The 19560-nt window shown below is 35.9% G+C and overlaps 1 protein-coding gene across 2 annotated transcripts in view; it reads right to left on the reverse strand.

The window, feature by feature from the left end:
* cwc22 (CWC22 spliceosome associated protein homolog) overlaps window positions 1-19560 on the reverse strand; it is a 189781-nt gene that overhangs the window by 15437 nt on the left and 154784 nt on the right. For both annotated transcript variants that reach the window (XM_067444427.1, XM_067444426.1), the window contains exons 8-15: window positions 18457-18625; window positions 18316-18369; window positions 18082-18217; window positions 17787-17993; window positions 15523-15585; window positions 14747-14842; window positions 12295-12379; window positions 5931-5991 (exon numbers count right to left, since the gene is read on the reverse strand). In XM_067444427.1, coding sequence (XP_067300528.1) covers window positions 5931-5991; window positions 12295-12379; window positions 14747-14842; window positions 15523-15585; window positions 17787-17993; window positions 18082-18217; window positions 18316-18369; window positions 18457-18625 — 871 coding nt within the window. The remainder of the gene's footprint in view (window positions 1-5930; window positions 5992-12294; window positions 12380-14746; window positions 14843-15522; window positions 15586-17786; window positions 17994-18081; window positions 18218-18315; window positions 18370-18456; window positions 18626-19560) is intronic.

The following is a 19560-nucleotide window of genomic DNA, read 5'->3' on the forward strand; positions in this document are numbered from 1 at the left end:
AAATCTAGAAAACTACAAAAAATTAAGTATATTTACTCCATACATTTCCGTGCCTTACAAGACTTGATTATTCCATGACTTTTGCAGGCCTGGAAAACCGTTCTAAAATTCCCTTATATTTCCATGTTTTCCATGACTGTGGAAACCCTGCATTTAGGAGCAAAGCCAGATCACTGGGCAGAAACTACAGTAACCAAAGACTAAAGGACGGTTTATTCTGGTACGACAACTCAGGAGGGACAAAGCGCAGTGGGTTCCAAGGACGTGAACCCGTATGTGTGAAAGAAACACAGCGACAGCTCATACCGCAATATTAAAACGCGCTCTAGACAAGGGACTGCGTTTGTTGCATCTCATTAAACGCCTTTAAAGATAAATGCTCCAAAAAACATCAATCATAAAAATAAAAAGAATTCAGACTAACATATCAAATCAGGCCAAAATGATACGCTTTGTTACATTATATGTTAATGTCATTGAGACGCCTATAAAAGCATACACTTAATTGGCTGAATGAAACCCCAGCCAAACCTTTAGATTCCCAGTTTCAGATGTCTAGTTCCAATAATAACTTATTTATCAAACAGTGATGTTAAGGAAACCAGAGCAGTTGATGTGTTTCCTCGTATTGCACATACGCTGGGGGGTTTGAGCCAGGCTCAGGTGTGTGTGCGTGTGTATGTAAGAGAGAGAGATGACGCAGAGGACTGTGGTAGGTCTGGATGGGAGCCATGTTCTGCCAGTTCTGGCTTCAGAGAGAGATCTGAAAACGACCCACCACCAACAAACTGGCAAACACAAGCACTTCCTTGCAATGAGGTAATCATTTATACATTGGCGCACATTACATTCAACATTTTGTGCTTGTATATTCATTTGACTAATAATTATTATTATTGCTAAGTAATAATATTTAACAAAATAAGAAATATTACTATTACAATAACATTTTGGTCACAACTGTTAAACTGTCAACTTGGAATTTTGAATCCATGGCGGAAGGATGTAGTTCTGCACAAGAGTTTATAAAGACAATGATTTACTTACATACTTGTGTGATATGGCTGTATTTCAGAACACTGTGATTACCTGCTGCCTTATACCTATAGTCAAATCACAATCGTGCTGATATTGACTTTCTATTAATATTATTTGTTTTACGGTTGTGAATGTTCCCTTATCGTTCTATTTTTGGGGTAGGGAGGATTTTTTTTTTTTTTATGAAAATCCTGTATTGTATATAATACAAATATTTAAACCAAATCTTGCCTGGTTTTATTATACAAAAAAGCAAATCAAACAAATTGACAAGACTATTTTATTATGCTGATAAGGTTGGGTGTAAGCTAATAAATCAATACATAAATAGATGGAAGTGCTCATGCCATATATATTTAAGGGTGGGTTTTATAAATAATGTTAAATTAAGCACAGTTTAAAGCTAATCTAGGATTTGTTGAGTTTGGCTTTATTTTAAATCTTGTTGTGTTGCACCACTTAATTTAAACACAGATTAGCATATCTGAGATTAGAATTCTAACCTCAGATTCAAACCTCCATTTACAAATCATTTTCACCGCCATGATATATTTGCCATTATAATTAAACAGCAGCAATGTTAATATTCCATCCCTTTCCTTCTTTATTGACAACCAGAATCTCTCTCTGACAATAGTAGCTCTTGCCGATAAAGGAAATAAAATTGTAAAATGTCAGTTGTCTTTATAAACTGCTACATAGAGAGACCATGGCGAGGCAGCATCCACTGATGCTCAATTCATCACCACTGTTAAATGATAAATATATTCCTATCTTTTTTTCTTTTTACGGCATCGAGATGAATGCCGGATCGGCATCCCAGACTCGATAGCAGGTGTACGTTTATGGGCCACCATGACCCTCACACTGCCCGCTCAATAAGCTTTATTTTTCATTTTCTATTGGTAATAACACACACCCACTGTTTGTCCAATTAGCCAATCAGCCCTAATTGAGATTTAAAGTTATAGAGCAACACGATTAAAGTTAATTATCTTCAATATAAATGAAAGAATTTAAAAATTAGGGTTTAAACATAAACCTGCTTATTTGTAAACAAGGTTTAAAGTTACAGAATTATTAGATAAATCTTGACTTAAACTAGATTTAAGATTAGTTTTTGATAAGTTTTGAGCCAAAGACAGCAGATTTGGAGAAGAGAGTAGGCGGCTGTAGTGATGTCACCCACAGCACAGCTGACATATGTTTGTATGCTGAGGAATAAGTAGATGCCTCTCCCCCCCTGACCTGCTCCTGAGCCTGTGTTGAGGGCTGGAGCGAAGCGATAAAGAAGACATTTGTAGGATGCTACCCCTGTTACACAATCTCCCTCAGGCCTACAAACACAATGTTTCCATCTTGTGCACCTCACTGGCTCTTTTCTCAAATGGCCAATAGCAGCAGATGTGGTGGTGGGGGTAAGGGGGTTCTATTCTATTTCAGGACTTCTTACAATCCCATCTTATTTGATACAGTTTGCCTTAGCGGAAGTCATTTCAAAAATGGCCAAAAAACACAAATGATCCCTGCCTTGAATGATGTTGACATTACATATATGCTCAAGGGACAACATACAGACTAATCTGTACTGCACCAGCTAAAAAGGATAGTCCATATTTGGAATAAGGCGGCAGTATAGACCCAGGGGATCGAATCCGGTTATCCTCATCTCTTTTAAAAGGTCAAACGGACAGATTAACAGGCTAAGAGCCAAGAAAACCAGTTTGTTTAGAGTAGGCCTGAGTATATAGCTAAAAAGAACATCCATCTCAGTCTTCAGACTTTTGATGACATTGGATATATAACTCAATATAAGTGTATTTTCTTTTGAAATGAAAAAACTAAAAAAAAACTAAAAAGAACATCCATCTCAGTCTTCAGACTTTGATGACATTGGATATATAACTCGATATAAGTGTATTTGTTTTGAAATGGAGTATTTCTTTTTTTTTCATTAATACACGAAACTCACTGACACTGACAGACAGCTGCTTTCAAATCCTCACATACTTTGTGAAGAGGGCTCGCGGCTCTGTGCAACTCTGTGTAAGTGCTTAAAAGCACTTGCATCTCAAAACGCTTTTATGATGTGAAATTAATGTAAACAGTCAGTTAAATCTGTTAATGGATCGAACAGACAGGATAAAACATCTGATATGTAAAAATAGATCTGTGCATTAGTGTGAATGAAGCCCATTAGATCTCCCGCTGTCTATGATGGCATCAGTAATAATCAAACAGCAGTAAACCTGTGTAAGAGAAAAATCACACAATGCTCTTGCCTGGATAAATAAAACCACACTTAGATACTCAAAGCACTCTATGATTATTGCCTGTAATAGGTTTAATTATTCCTCTTTATTATTTACTATTTGCTTGTATGTTTTAAAGTCTCAGTCACACTTTCCTCCAGTTTCACAGACAAGGCTTAAGGCTAGTCCCAGACTAAAATGCATGTTTGAGCCGTTTTAACTAAAAGCAACTGGCACCTAGATAGCTTTAAATATGTCAGTGTCATTTATTTGTCTCAAAATACACACCAGTAATGCCTTTTTTTAAGGCAAATTTATAAAAGCTACTTAAAAGGATAGTTCACCCAAAAATTTAAATTTGATGTTTATACACTTACCCCAGGGCAATTAGAACCCTTTGACATGCATTTTACGAGCAACGGTTGGAGTAAAAAAAATCTTAATTTGTGTTCTACTGAAAAAACAAACACACTTACATCTTGGATGCACTGGGGGAAAGCAGATAAACACCCACATTTTTGGGTGAACAACCCCTTTAAATGCCCTCATTGAACTAAGGCCTAATCCTGAATCCTGAAACCGAGCCTTAACGTTGTCACATTGTCCTGGTTAAATAAGCACAATACATAAAAAAAGAGAGACCCCAAATACAATTATTTTTGTACTCATTAACTATACCATCTAATTAATGTCCTTTTAATTAAGACCAAGTATACATCTCATCACGTTAGTGTTTTTTAAGCATTCATATGGCTTATTTTCTCCAAGTTTTTGAGGCACTGCCTTCCTTGCCTGATACATAAAAAAGGGGGTTCGATCCTGTTCACACCGGAACAGATATATACAGCAATTTTGATATAGGTATGAAACAACTTTACAAACTCTTTTTAACCACATTACAAATATTCATATTATCACTTAAGTACACTCAGTTGGGCCAAAAACACTGATGTCCATGGTAGCAATCGGAATTTAATTAAATTTCGATTGAATCAATTACACCTTATTTATTTATTTATTTATTTATTTGATTGGGACAGTGCATGTTAATGAACACAACATGGAGTACATGCATGTAAACATGCCGGATTGTAGCCGAGGGCTAATTTCCATCCGTAGTCCCACGAGCTAAGGTCACATAGCTCACAAAAACAACCGTTATCTAATGTCCTATAAAATATATTTACATAAAAATAAAAAATTAATTAGTCATCAGAAATACATCCATATGCACAAGACGAAATACAAAAGTTAAAATACGACGCAACATACTCACTAATGTGTGCAACTTTGCCCATAACCATTTTTTTAATTGGACTTTGAACAAACTATATGTAGGGCATTCTCTCAGTGTTAGAGGAAGACTATTCCACATGTTCCCACCTCGGACAGACAGAACTGTCTGTCCAAAGGTGGTATACCTGTGGGGTATTATCAAGTCTCCTCTGGTGGAGGCGCGCGTGGTCCTTTGTGAAGAATCTTTAGTTTTGATAAAATCCTTCAGAGGTGGAGGAGCGAGGGAATGTAAAACTTTGTAAATCTGACAGGCCATTTTCAAATTTATCATATTCTGAAAACCCAATAGTCTATGTTTTTTCAAAACATGACAGTGATGATGTGATACTGTTTTTTTATCAAATATTTTTAATGCTTTTTTGTAGAGACTTTCTATTGTTCGGAGTGTTGCTGGGCATGCAAGAGACCAGGTAGTCAAGCAATAGTCAAAATGAGAAATAATCATTGCAAAAAAATATGTTTTTTTACCAGTAGGGGGAAAAGTGACTTAAAAAAAAATATATGCATGTTATTCGTTCATTCATTCATGAGATTCCTTCAAAATTCATCCAGTTATGAAACAAGTGAAATATTTATAAGTGAGGCATTGCATCATGCAATCAAACTGATTTTTTTTTTAACATTTGAAATAGACCGCAGCAAAAAATACTGTCAAAAAAGAATAAAATTGTGATTCTTAATTTATCCAGAATCGTGCAGATATAGTGCAGTAACAGATAAGACAGAGTTAGATAGAATGAACAGAAAAACGTGACAGCAAAACTCAATATCCACCTTCAAGACTGCGTTTCCACAAAAACAGACCAGAGAACTTTAGAAAGCCAACATCAATGAAAGAGCTGCAATGGCCAAACCTGTAAATCACAGCCACCAATGGTCAAATTCAAAAAAGGTGACATGGTGTCATGACTGTGACTTTTCTACTCATAACCAAGCCCTAGTCCAGCACTTGCCACAAATGTGCTGACAAATCAAATACAAGACTTTTCATCAAACTGATGAGCTGCTGGCACAGAATTCCAGTTTGATTCGTAAAAACAGCAGGGTGACAATCACAAACGGGCCATTTCTGGAGAAAGGCATTTGATCAGTTAAAACAGGAGGGAACACCCAGATGCCATTAGCCAAAACAGCCCTTTTTTTTCCCACTGTGAAACTGCAAAACAAGGATATTAAGATGACAAATGCTTCCCAAGTGACCACAAAGGCACAAATTACCTCTGAGACCAAAAACAAATATTTAGATGAAGTTAAAAGCTTCCGATAAACAGCTGTGTGCAGGGACACGGAAAGCAACATAGATCTGCAGGATTTAAGAGAGAACAGCAGCGTTTATTTACGTACCGTCTGGCTCTCGGGGAAATCCATTTTTATCAACTTGTGGGCGCATTCTTCGAAGTCCAAGCTGTGAAGAAAAAACATGAAAACGTCACCTTCTGCATCTCATGTGCTAATGAAATTTAACACATTGAGTTTAACCAGATCCCATGACATGCATATCATTTTAATACATTACATGCAACTGCACCACATAATAAATCAAATGTAATATAGATTACATATGAACCTGACTATTCAAATTAAGCAAATCAAAGCAAAGCATCTTTTGAAGGTTAGCACCATGATTATAATAATAATACAGCCCTAAAACCCAAGACATTACAAAATGTGTTCACTCTAAGGAGAAATCATGCTTGCTATCTTAGGCAGGCTGACCCTTTTGCCTGTCCTGGGATTGTGTTGGCTCTCTAGTGCTTCATTTAAGGTCAGCCCAAGATTCTCTCACTTTGAGGCATATTTTAGACACATTTTAGGACAATGTTTACTGTGGAGCTGCTGGATATGTAGCAGCATGGATGAAGACATTATAGCTATGCTATGAATTTGCATTCTACATTTAATGTGATGATTGTGATTTACACACAGAATTATTTATAATGAACCAGCCAAGATGTGAAACAGGTCTCTGGCAAGTGTGTGCGTGTGTGTGTGTTAAAGATTGCTTTCTCAACTTATGAACCGCTATCAATTCCTTTATTCCCAAGAATCCAATATCCAGTCTATGCTGTTTTCAGTTTATGAAAGAACAGATCACTGTAGAACACATCCCATCCAAAAATAGCACTAAGCTGTGCGTTTTGTTACTTTTGATGTGAAACAAAGTCTTTCAGAATTCATTCTATTTTGTAATGAAATTTAAACAATAAATAACCCTTTGCCACCTTTTAATGTGGTGTGACAGATTGCTTTTGCCACCTCAGATCAAGCGAACCTGCATGTGAATGGATAATTTATTCTGCTTTACTACTAGTTACAGCACAAAATATAACAAAAAAATTAAATAGAAAAATAATTAATTATACAATTATAAACTTAAATCACAGGAAGTTTTTATAATAATACAGTTAAGTGTTGGTAAACAAATAGTTTTATAGTAATGTGGTACCTACTGACTCCCTGTATAGTTTACAGAATTAGTTGTTTTCCTTCAGAAAACTTGATGTACTATACCTGACATATCTATAAATTAATCAATATAGAATACAACTGAATCTGTATGAAATGTAACACTTTTAAGACAATTTGTTTATAATGAATCAGCCAAGATGACAAAGGGCTCCAGACTAACATTAGAGAGCAGTGGCATCAGCGCCACTAAGTTCTACAGATAGTGCCACCAGCACCTGATTTGGTGGCTTGGAGGGATATTTATCATTAAGCTAATTTAATCATAAAAGTACTATTGTTTTTCCTTTCGCAGCCGCAAGCACGAGTGTGAAGCACTTAAAAAGTGCTTGAATTTCACTGTCAAAAGGTTGTCCGAGCCCTGAGGTGAATAATGTAAAAAAATAAAAATAAAATAAACATATGACTATTTCTTTCAAAATACCATTGGTTAACTTAGTTAGATCATCGCAGTTCAAACAAGTAGCACAGATCTGTTCCACTCGTTTGCCATTTGATGTTTCGTAACAGAAATGGCAGCTCTTATCAAATGGGCAACTGATGGGCGCACTGATGGGTGTAACCTCTAACAAAATGTAGTCGCACCAGCAGGAAAAAAGATCACAAAATACGACCATTGGTCGGAGTCTGGAAACCTGTGACAGATGATGACTATACCCCATAATGTTTAACTCAATACTGGCATTTTAATTAAATAGGGTTTGTTTAGATCCAAGTTTTTCAAGGCTGTGTGTCAGCACAAAGCAAACTAAAGCAGTGGTCTTGAGCCTCACATCTCTTTCCGACATTTCTGCCAGAATTCTGCATCTATCAGTTAGTTTCACAAACTGCTGACAAACATTCATGTAACGCCCACAGATACTAATCACTCCTGCACACAAACCAAAACAGCATGAGAAACCAACTCTGCTAAATGCTTTAGTTTATAGAGTGGGAGTGTGGTTAAGTCTGACCAAACTAGAATTTCCATGACTATTTTATTTCAGTTCTAAATAAAGTTCACTCTGCTCTACTTCTTTACTGTTTGAATGTTGTGCCATTACCACTTCAAAGGGCAAGGACAGCCAAAAAGAGAGATGTGGTGGCTAGACTTGACACTACAGGTCCCATGGTGCACAGTTAGCCCCTAGGACAAAATCCATATAAATGTCACTCAACAAAGTCCCAATTCACATCAACTGAAAGACTGGACAGTTCAGCAGTACACAGTGAGTACAGCACTATACACAGTGCACCATTGAATCAAACAACACTGTCAACAGTGTCACCCTCATGTCGTTCCAAAACTGTATGACATTCTTCTGTGGATAATGGATATTTTGAGTAACGTCTTATTTTTTTCTCCATATGATGGAAGACAATGTTAACAATGATTTTTGTCTTATTGAAGCAAGTCAGTCATTTGGAGCGATATGAGGGTGAATAAATGATGACAAATTTTATTTTTAGGTAAACTTTCTCTTTAAAAATGGATATTTACATTTGTAATAAACATTCCTGGTCATAGACTACAGTACAGATTTTATTTTTTGAAATGGATTAATATTTTTAAACAGCAAAGATGTATTAAATTGAATAAATGACAAATTTTCATTTCCTTTGATGCATCCTTCTTTAAAAAATAATAATAATAAAAAAAAAAAATTAAAAAAATAAAAAAAAACCACTATTTACTTAATAAATGTTCCTGGTCATCCACTATTGTTCCAAAAATGTGAAAGCCATAAGATTTTTTGGAAGAAAAAAAAATGTATAGAGCAAGGATGTAATAAATTCATCAAAAGTGACAGTAAAGACATTTATGATACAAAAGATTTTTAAATAAATGCTGTTCTTTGAGGACTTTCTATTCATCAAACCATAAAAAATGCTGTTTTCAGCATTAATGATTAAAAAGAAATCTTAAGCGTTAAATATTTTTTATCAATTTACTGCATTCATGTTAAATAAAAGCATTAATTTCTTAAAAAAGAAAAAATATAATGCAGACCTCTAATGTTTGAACAGTAGATTACAACAATGTAAAAATGGCCAAACTTACAGAAGTTGTTCTTTACCCTCTCCTCATCATTTCCTCTTCACTATATAAAAGAAAGAAACCCCACTATGGGAATCACAGGGTTGTGCCACAAACTGAACACACTTGATTTCAACAGAAAAATAGCTGGGCTAATCTAATTTCCTACTGGGTCATACTTTTTCCTGTCCATACACAAGCCTCGCCTCGCCTCCGGGCGAGGGATTTGTGGGCCAAATCAGTTTCATCCCGACCTCAAAGGCAGTTTATAGAAAGGGAAAGTGAGAACCATTGTTGTGCCTCTCTCTTTTATCTCTGCCCTCTTTCTGCACTCGGGGCAGTTAAGAGAGAGAAGGTAGAACCAGGCGACCCCACACTGAGCTGCAGTAGAGCGATGTGAGACACCAGGTTTGTTTTAAGAGGGGGATCCAGCTGCCAGCAGGCAAGTTTAAAGACATAAAGAAAGCCAGTCGACTCCCAGCTGGTGAAATATTTAAAGACTTGCTACATATACAGAAACTGAATGAAAGAAGCCTCTTCACAGCCACATATTACGTTTGACATGGTACCATAGAGCTGTGATCAAATACAGAGTGCATTCACTTAACAACACAGATTAAATGAAGCTGGTATGCATGCAAAGCCTGTTTTTGAATGTTAAGTTGTAAATACAAAAACAGCCTCTACTGCATCTTTGACGCGCGAGTGCTAGGCAGCCTCGAGGCGCTGAAAGGTTTAGTGCTTTCCACGATGGAAGCCTTTTTAAAGCTTCAGGCCAATAGAAGTGAAAATGGGAAGCTGTGAGGCTGCCCGGGAGTCCAGAGCCATAAACACACACACAGCGGAGTAGGGCTGGGTATATCGATGATGTCTCGCAGGTATCATGATGTAGATTATAAGTCAATTACCATACGATCATCGTCAATATCAAGACAAAAATTACAAATATTTCTCACATAGCCTCATAATTACTATACACATTTATTCACATGCAATAGCATGAATTAAATATTTTCTATAGACTAGTAGTTAGTAGGGTTAGGAATAGAAAACTGATTTCAATTCTGGAATTGGATAGGCCTACTTAAGATCAGGAATCGAATACTTGTTGCAGAATTAAAATTTAAAATGTTGCTTATCGATTTCTGTGTGTGCATTTTAATGTGATTTTAAACCATTCTTTAAGCACAAGACTACGCAAAAGTAGACGCTTTAAAGATGTGTTCCCGGTAAAACAATTTATTCTTACTTTCGTAATTTTGTCAAGTTTTCGTGATTACACATCTTGATATGATATTTCTTTATTCCTAAGTTTACGTTGTTTATATTTTTTATGCAATTTACTTTGTTTTGCAGACTAAAAAATTAAACTGCATTCTAGAAATTCAGAATAGAAGTGATATCTCCCATTTAAAAAAAAAAAAAAAACAATATTATGAAGTATTTTATTTTGGTCTAATAAAAGTTAAACATCATATAAAATGGTAGCAGCCTATGTAACTACATCGGTTTCTGAATATCAATTTAAATAGTGTACATAATGAATAAAAAATAAATTAACATGACAGCTGTAATTAAAATTATTTTATATATACAATTTAGTTACCTTGCAAACAGATGAAATTGCAGTGCTTTGAGTTTCCAAAGTTGCCAGCTCTGTTATAGCTTATTAGAAGATTTATACTTTGCAGTATTTTTATTAAATTTTTTCACTACAAGCGGACTACGGAAACCTTAGAAGTTTGAACTCTAACCAGAAAGAAAGAAAAAAAAAACTTCCAATTTTTACTATTTAGAATGAACCAATTCGTCCACTGACTTCAGATACAAAAACATTCGAGCATAAATAAAAGTTTAAAAACAGCGAAACGCACACTATAACTATAGATATTGAACTCATCGATAAGAACAGTCTATAAATTATTAACACTAACATAACAGCAAAACCTTTTTGCCTGGGTTCACAGACAATGCTTAAGCCTAGACCCAGACTAAAATGCATGTTTGAGCTGTTTTAAAAAAAAGCAACTTTTTTTTTCTAAGGCATGTTTATAAAAGCTAATTAAATGTACTCATTTACTATGTCCTACTACAGGCTTAATCTACACCTTGTCTTTGAACACTGAGCCTTAATGTTTCAAGAATTAATTTAAACTGAATAGCAGGTAATCATTATAATGTGCAGCTAAACTCAACATGATGCATGTCTACAGTGTATGTCGGCAGTGTTGTCTCTCGTGGGGTGGGTACTTTACTAAACTGCTCCCATGTAGCGTGACTTTTCTTCCTTTTGTATTTCATTTTTGAAATACAAAAGGAAGAAAAGTCACGTAACATGGGAGCGTTTAGTGAAGTAGTTTAAAAAGACTAATCAAGAGTTGGGTAGCCTATGTCATGAGTAACGGCCATGAGGCACTATGTTAGGGATGCTCATATTGAGAGACTACATGGAATATCTGCACTTGTAAAAATGCATCTTTCACACCACAGAATTATTTAAACTAAAGCAAAAAGGTGAACAGAAACTAAAAAAACATACTTGTCCTTGTACATAAAAAACCTAAATAACTTAAATTAATATTAAAAACTGATGTTTTTTTATATTTATTATTATTTTTTATTATGATTAAAAAGCTCATGGGCATGCCATGCATCAACAACCCAAATACCAATATCAAGATATATATTAATTAAATATTGTCAAAAAGCTGAAAAACTCCCGCTCCATGCCCATGAGGAGGACAGTCATACTGTGAAACAGTCCTGTGATGTCAAGGGAAATAGACTCATGCTGCCTTCCTCCTACTCTCGTCAATCAGCCCCTGAATTGTTGTTTAAACAGTTTTCAAACACTCTTGATATCAAAGGATAGCTAATTTTGAAGTCTTTCACCACAGCAATTTTTGATCTGTGATGGCACTTCTGCTGCTCTGTGCTGGCAAAATTCAATTAAAAACAACTAATCTGAAACATTATTAATTTAATCTGCATGCTGGGGCCCTCGAGGGTATCAGGAGCTGTGGTCCCAAAAAACAAGAAAAAAAATAGCCTCATCTCTTGCACATGGGATCTCAAATGTAGGTTGTTTTTCAATTCCAGCCAAAATAAGCCTTTGCACAAACTATTTCTGGTGGCTTATAGAGCTGCTCCCATTCTGCTGACAGAAGCGAAATGAAATGAAGACGACAGTATCACCGGATCACATGACGCATCGCACACACTCACCTTGACTGGATGGCGAGGTAAATCGTTCGACGGAATGCCACCAAGTTCACCTCTGTCTGGTCGAAAATGGTGACTTTCTCTTCTTCTAAATAAAGAGAAGAAAAACTTAAATAAGCCAAAAATATAAAACAGGCAACTGAAGTTTATCATATGATATGTCTCCCTCCAGAGGTCAACAGTACTTGTTCTTTGAAGAGTCATTTTAATTCACAAGCTCACAGCTTTTTTGATGAAGCAAATAACAGAGCTAAGCTCATCTGATCACAGGAACAAAACTTAAGAACAGAAGAGAGAGCCACAGCTTAAACCCCAAAGACAAGGAGTACCTGAACTGTAATTATAATCAACGAGACATCCTACAGAAGTGACAAATTCAGGAACATTTAAAAACAAAAGAGCAGCAGATGACATGTTTGGTACAAAGGAGTCATCATATTTCTTCTTTTTTGGGGGAGGGGGACATGGAACATTTTATACTAATTTAAATACATCACATCTCAAAGTAATACATGTTGGTTTAAAATTGCAATAACAAAAATTAAGTACAAAAATAATTACATTTAATAAATGATATATACATACACACATTTCAGGGTTATCAACTAAAACAATATAATAATAAAAAAATGAACTGGGAAAAAAATACAAACTTAGTTGCAAAGGCAACATTTCACTTTTTCAATTAAAGTTGAAATACTAAAATAACTAACAAATAACTAATTTTTGAGGTACTAAAACTAATACAAATGACCAAAACAAACGGGTCATGGGGATTACAGAAGGTCATCTGCTGTATTCACGTGCATTATGTGCAGTGCATCAGGAAAATATTCACAGCACTTCACCTTTTTTCACATTTTGTTATGTTACAGCCATATTCCAAAATGTATTACATTTATTATTTTTTCCTCTCAATTATACAAACAATACCCCATAATGACCCCCCAAAAATACTCCAAAGTTTGTTTGAAATATTTGCAAAATATATTACAAGTATAAAAATGTAAAAAAAAAAAAAATTAATCCTTTGTTGAGGATACTTTGTTGAAGCCCCTTTGGCACCAATTACAGCCTTAAGTCTTTTTGAGTATGATGCTACAAGCTTGGCACACCTATTTTTGGGCAGGTTCTCCCATTCTTCTTTGCAGGACTTCTCAAGCGCCATTAGTTTGGATGGGAAGCACAGCCATTTTCAGATCTCTCCAGAGATGTTCAATTGGGTTCAAGTCTGGGCTCTGGTTGGACCACCCAAGGACATTCAAAGAGTTGTCCTGTAGCCATTCCTTTGTTATATTGGCTGTGTGCTTAGGGTCATTGTCCTGTTGGAAGATAAACCTTTGCCCCAGTCTGAGGTCAGAGCGCTCTGGGGGTCTGGTTTTAATTATGGATGTCTCTGTACTTTGGCTGCATTCATCTTTTCTTCAATCCTGACTAGTCTCCCAGTTCCTGTCGCTGAAAAACATCCCCACAGCATTATGCTGCCACCACCATGTTTCACTGTAGGGAAGGTATTAGCCAGGTGATGAGGGGTGCCTGGTTTCCTCCAGACATGACGTTTGCCATTCAGGCCAAAGCATTCAATCTTTGTTTCATCAGACCAGAGTATTTTGTTTCTCATGGTCTGAGAGTCCTTCAGGTGACTTGGCAAACTCCAGGCAGTCTGGTTCTTGGTCACCTCCCTGACTAGGGCCCTTCTCCCCTAATGCAGCCAGCTCTAAGAAGAGTCCTGTTGGTTTTCTTTCTGTCTGCCTGTCTGTCTGTCTCTATTGAAAATGATGGATAAATATGTGACCCCCATGCATGTCCATCACATCTGGCCCCCATTCAAATAAAGTTTGGACACCCCTGCCTTATGTCAGTGATCATCAGTATTCTCAGTCAAATCTTCTACTTTCATGACAGAGCTTGAAGAGAATCTCGTTGAAGTCTACATGTTTATAGCAGCTACTTGAAAGAGACATCTAAAAGTAACTATCACCCACTTGCGTACTGAGGTTTGTAACTGGCATGCATTGCCCAAGCATCTGCATTTGCATTCTTCTGTAGAGTATGTTTCTGGCCTAAAACTAAATTACAACTGTCATAAGTGCAAGAAACATTGTTAGTGGACCTTAGGGAGGGAAAAAAGATATTTTCCCTTTAATGCCTGAAACACAATGTGCTACACTCTGGAAAAGGCAGTCTCCTGATGGCCATAGTGTTTTATGCAGTTTTCCTCAACACACGGACCCACGAGACCATATGAGCAGGATTATCTAGGGGAGCTAATGCAAAGCATTGTCCCCAAACACCCGCACTCGCATAAGAACTCAGAACATGAACAAGGCTCATGAATGTGAGGATAGCGCCACCACACTCATCTAGTAACACTGAGTTTTAATACAATTCTTTTCACATTTTTCTCCAAATAAACAGCAAAGAATGTGACATGATGAATATTTCAAATAAATACCTTCTCCAGCTACCTCCTCTTCATCTTCCTCATCTTCATCATCTCCACTGCCACCAGCATCATCTCCAGAATCACTGCTTCCTTCATCAAGAATTTCTGGGGTATGGAAACAAGACAGATCAATTACACTTTTTAACTTTTAATCTTTACGTTTTTTTATTTTATTTTTAAACACAACAAACTTCATGGTTTGGTAACTTTATATGTTGGTCAGGTGCAGGGTTACTAGTTTCATTTTGTTTTGTATTTTCGTTTACATTTTCAATTGAGTACTGTGAAGTGCAGACTTAAATGCCCACAGTTGTCACAGTTTTTTTTTATTTTATAAAGAGCAAGACAAGTTGCATTACTGTAAAGAAATCCAATGCTGTGAAATTTAAATTTCATCCTACATGGGATTTATTTGAATTTGACTTCATGGAAAAATGACAACCGTAACACAAACACACTCTTGTCTTTGCCCAGGTCTCCGGGTCTTAGGCCATAACTATGTTCTGTCACTTTCTCCACTGCTGAAGGATTCCATTAGCTTTGCTTCTCAAGCCGTAAAAGGAGTAATCATCTCCGCATCAGAAAACAAGCATCTACAATTGTTGCAATCAAGGGCCACCATTTCAGCCTCCTGTACCATATGGCTGTCTTCAGTCCGTTGTACAATTAGTAGACAATTAAAATTCAAATGCGCTAGCAGAGATGGAGCATCAGAGGGCATCTCTTTTAATAGGCGGTAATGAGAAGAACAGAATATGCGTATATCAAACGAATCATTAACTCACCCCGTTTAATTGCTTTGTACTTCTCCTCATTCTCCAGGAAGTTGGGATCCAACTTGAAGACATCTGCAAAAGAAATATTGTTGATGTAAAGCAGACATTCGTTTGCAATTACACGTTTCGCAGCAATTAAGTCAGTGCCAATGAGATGTAATCAGAGGCAATTACCCATAAAGAAAAATTTGCTGTGTATTAGTCGTATTACATAAAAAGAGCTTAATGTGATAATGGCTGTTCATGTTCCCCGAAGGCCTGCTTGTATGGATTTTCAATTAGCGCACTTTGTCTCAGAAGCCTCAGAAAAGATGCTTATCCGTAAACATCAGTACATACAGTGGCTAAATATGAGAACAGAGAACAAAACCCTCAATTACACAGACAGAGCAGGGACTGCAGCCTCTGGTTTGAGAGCATGCGTTCCACCGTGGGTGGCTTTAGAGAGAAGGAAGTCATCCATTATGATTGTATCAAGGTAATTAGCTGTTAAACATGAGAAATTGAGGCCTGGCAGGTTAGGTGAGAAAGGTAGTGAATCGCACTCAATGAGGTAAAGATGAAAGTAAAGTGATTTTTTGTTGATGTTTTTTTCAAAGCATTTCTTTCTTAATGACTGACAAAGCTAATAATTAAAACTACACTGTCATGCGTTCAAATGTTTGGGTTCAGTTTTATTTTTATAGCCAGTCTATCTCTCTTCCACATTTGTTTTCAAACCTCAAATAAAGATTCAAACTGCCGTGATTCAGCGGATTTATACACGATTCGTATCACCAAATCACGTGATTTCAGCAGTTTGCCAGATTGACACGCGATCCGCAGCATGATTCCCGATCGTTTGAATCTTTATTTGAGGTTTGAAAACAAATGTGGAAGAGAAGACAATGCTGAATAGTCGTATTGTTTGTTATTTTTGGACCAAAATGTATTGTCGACGCTTCAAAAGAGTCTAACTACGTGGACAGCAAGTGAACATACACTTACATTCAAAGGACAGAAAGGCCTCGGACTAAATCTAAAATATCTTAAACTGTGTTCTAAGGATGAACATAGGTCTTAGGGGTGTGGAACGACATTGGGGTGAGTCATAAATGAAAGAAATTTCCTTTTTGGGTGAACTAACCCTTTAAGGAGAAATTTAAAAAAAATATTGAAATATTTCTTATTTTTTTAAAAAAATCAAGAATCTTACTTAAACTTAAAACTTTACTTAAAAAAAAAAAAATATATATATATATATATATATATATATATATATATATATATATATATATATATATGCATATATATACATACACACATGCATATATATATATACATATATACATACATACAGACATACAGACATACATACAGACATACATACAGACATATATAAAGATTTAAGATTTACACCGGTAGCTCAGAGCTGTACAGCAGCATTTAAGTGTGAAACTGAATAAATAAATGTAAAAATAAAACACTACATAGTGTTCACAATAAAATATGCATTGTTTCTTAGCTACTGTATTAGTTTTTCAGTCAAGAGCAGTGAGTAAGTTTATCTTTTGTTGTTGTAACATTAAAGTAATAGTTCACTCAAAAATGATTTGAGAAATTCATTGAGAAATGAATACAGGTTTGGAACAATATTAGAGTGGGTAAATAATGACAATTTTAGAGGTAAACTGTCCCTTTAAGGACAGCGTGTTCACTAGGCTGCGCTTCGTGCATCTAATAGACACATGCTGATTTTACTTTCACTTTAGACATAACCAACCGTGTTTATGTAAACCTTGTGTATTTGACAGTATTAACGCAGTAAGGCGTTTAGTGCGCACACTTTTAAAAGCGCATGTTGAAACTGTGCATTAGCACGCAAATTAAATGTTTAACCGGCAAGGCTTTAAAACGCATGCAAATAATTAACTTTCGTGATTGTGAATAACTATAGTGTTCCATGAGTATAACTGTACCACTAACGTGAAATGTGAATGCATATCACGTTGTTCAGTATATTGGGATGGAGGCAAATGATTTTCAATTAATCAAATACATTTTTTGAAAAATAAATAATTAAATGCAAAACCGAAAAAAGAGAGGGAAAAAAAACGCAATTCACTAAACTACTGATTTTGGATTTCAATCAGTATTGATTTGAGGTTAAAAGAAAATTTAAGAAAAATCTTAAATCAGTTTTTGCTGAAATCTCAAATTCCCACTCCTTATATAAAGAAAGGGAAAAGGTTTAAACACTTTGAAATGGTGTGAATAAGTGCAGCTGGTCTTACTTAAGATGTCCTCTGTGTTGTATTCGTCCTCCAAAGGAAGCATGTGCGTGAACTGGTCCTCCTCCTCCACTAGGTCAAGCCCGTCTGGGATGATGGGGTGGTCCTTAAATCCATCCTTCCTGATGGCAAACATCACCTCAATCATGTACTGTACACGCTTATCTATCTCTGACTCATGTAAGATGTTCCTCAGACGTTCAAAGATGGCTGAAAAAAAAAATTACAGTGTAGATATAACTCAAGATAAAATCATCCATTCAATAATGATAACTAGTAAAAAATGTTAAAAATGTACCATTGATGCCTCGGGGAGAGACCTCTGTCAATTTGAGACCACACTCTTTTAGAAAGCTGATGGCAACCTCTACACTGTCATCAGTGGGTCTTTCCAACAACAGGGTTAACATCTCCAGGCACAGGACTTCATGTGCCTTTGTGACAACAACAAAAAAATACAATAATACAGTTAATTTAAAACCCATACTCCACAGGCTAAACAAAAATCTGTTAAAGCTCTAAAATGACATACCACATTCTGGTTGATGAGATGAGCCACAAACTTGGATGCTGTGAGACATTGTTGCTACAAGAAAGATACAAAAAAAAATTAAAACATTATTGAAATCAGTGTGCCATTTAGAAACCCACAGCAAGCTTCATAAAGACTTACTTTATCATTCCTCCTGTAACCTTTTCGGAAATTGAGGATAAGTCTCTTGAGGATAAGTTCTCCGATCTGAGGAAACTTAGAGTTGATGATGGCTAGCACAGCAGAGTACACATGGGTGAAGATGGGAGAGGCAGCCTGGGCCTGAAGAACCGACCTGGCAAGAAGACCCCTGGAGAGAGACACATCAGGACAGACACATCATCAATGTAACATAAGCTCTCTTTAAAAACGCTGCTTTGCTCTTTCCTGCCTACACATGGAGCATCATAAGTGAATCTACATAGGCAACAACTCATTCACCACACAGAAGCACGCAAATGAGAAGCACACAAAACAATAGCAATAATTGATTTCAATGGAGTTTGGTGTTAGTATGTTGCCAAGCTACAGCATGCACACATACACTAACTTTCAAAAGGTTGGGGGTCAGCGAGTTGTTGTTAAAAAAATAAAACTACACTTATTCAGAAAGAAAGTATTACATTGATCAAAATTGATAAAAGACATTTATAATGTTACAAAAGGTTCTATTCCAAATAAATACTGTTCTTTTTAACTTATTATATCCTCCAAAGAACTCAAGAAAAAATGTATCATGGTTTACACAAGAAGTTAAGCAGAACAACTTTTTTCCAACATTGATGATAATAAGAAATGTTTAAACAGCATATATTTTTTTCAGAAGGATCATATGACACTGAAGCCTGGAGTAAAGGTGCAGATTTCAGCTGTCATAGGAATAAATAACATTTTGTAGAATTTTTATTTTTTTCTATACAATATTACAGTTTTTCCTGTATTTTCGATCAAATGAGCATAAGAGACTTATTTCAAAAACATAAAAATATTACCAACACCACCCTTTTGAAAAAATATTGCATGTAAATATTGCATTCCAATCAACATCAAATAACTCTAACTTTATTAATATTAATATCTTTAAGTTTAAACTACAACATAGGCTGATTATATTATTCTTAATATAGATTAAACAAAAGTGCTTTAGCCAGGATTCAGCCTGACTCAGAATATTCTAGCGGATGGATCTTCTTCAGATGGTGGAACCGATCACTGACGGTGATGTCACGTGCATAACCTCAATAC

The sequence above is a fragment of the Pseudorasbora parva genome, chromosome 5 (assembly GCF_024679245.1).
Source record: "Pseudorasbora parva isolate DD20220531a chromosome 5, ASM2467924v1, whole genome shotgun sequence".
Taxonomy (NCBI): Eukaryota; Metazoa; Chordata; class Actinopteri; order Cypriniformes; family Gobionidae; genus Pseudorasbora; species Pseudorasbora parva.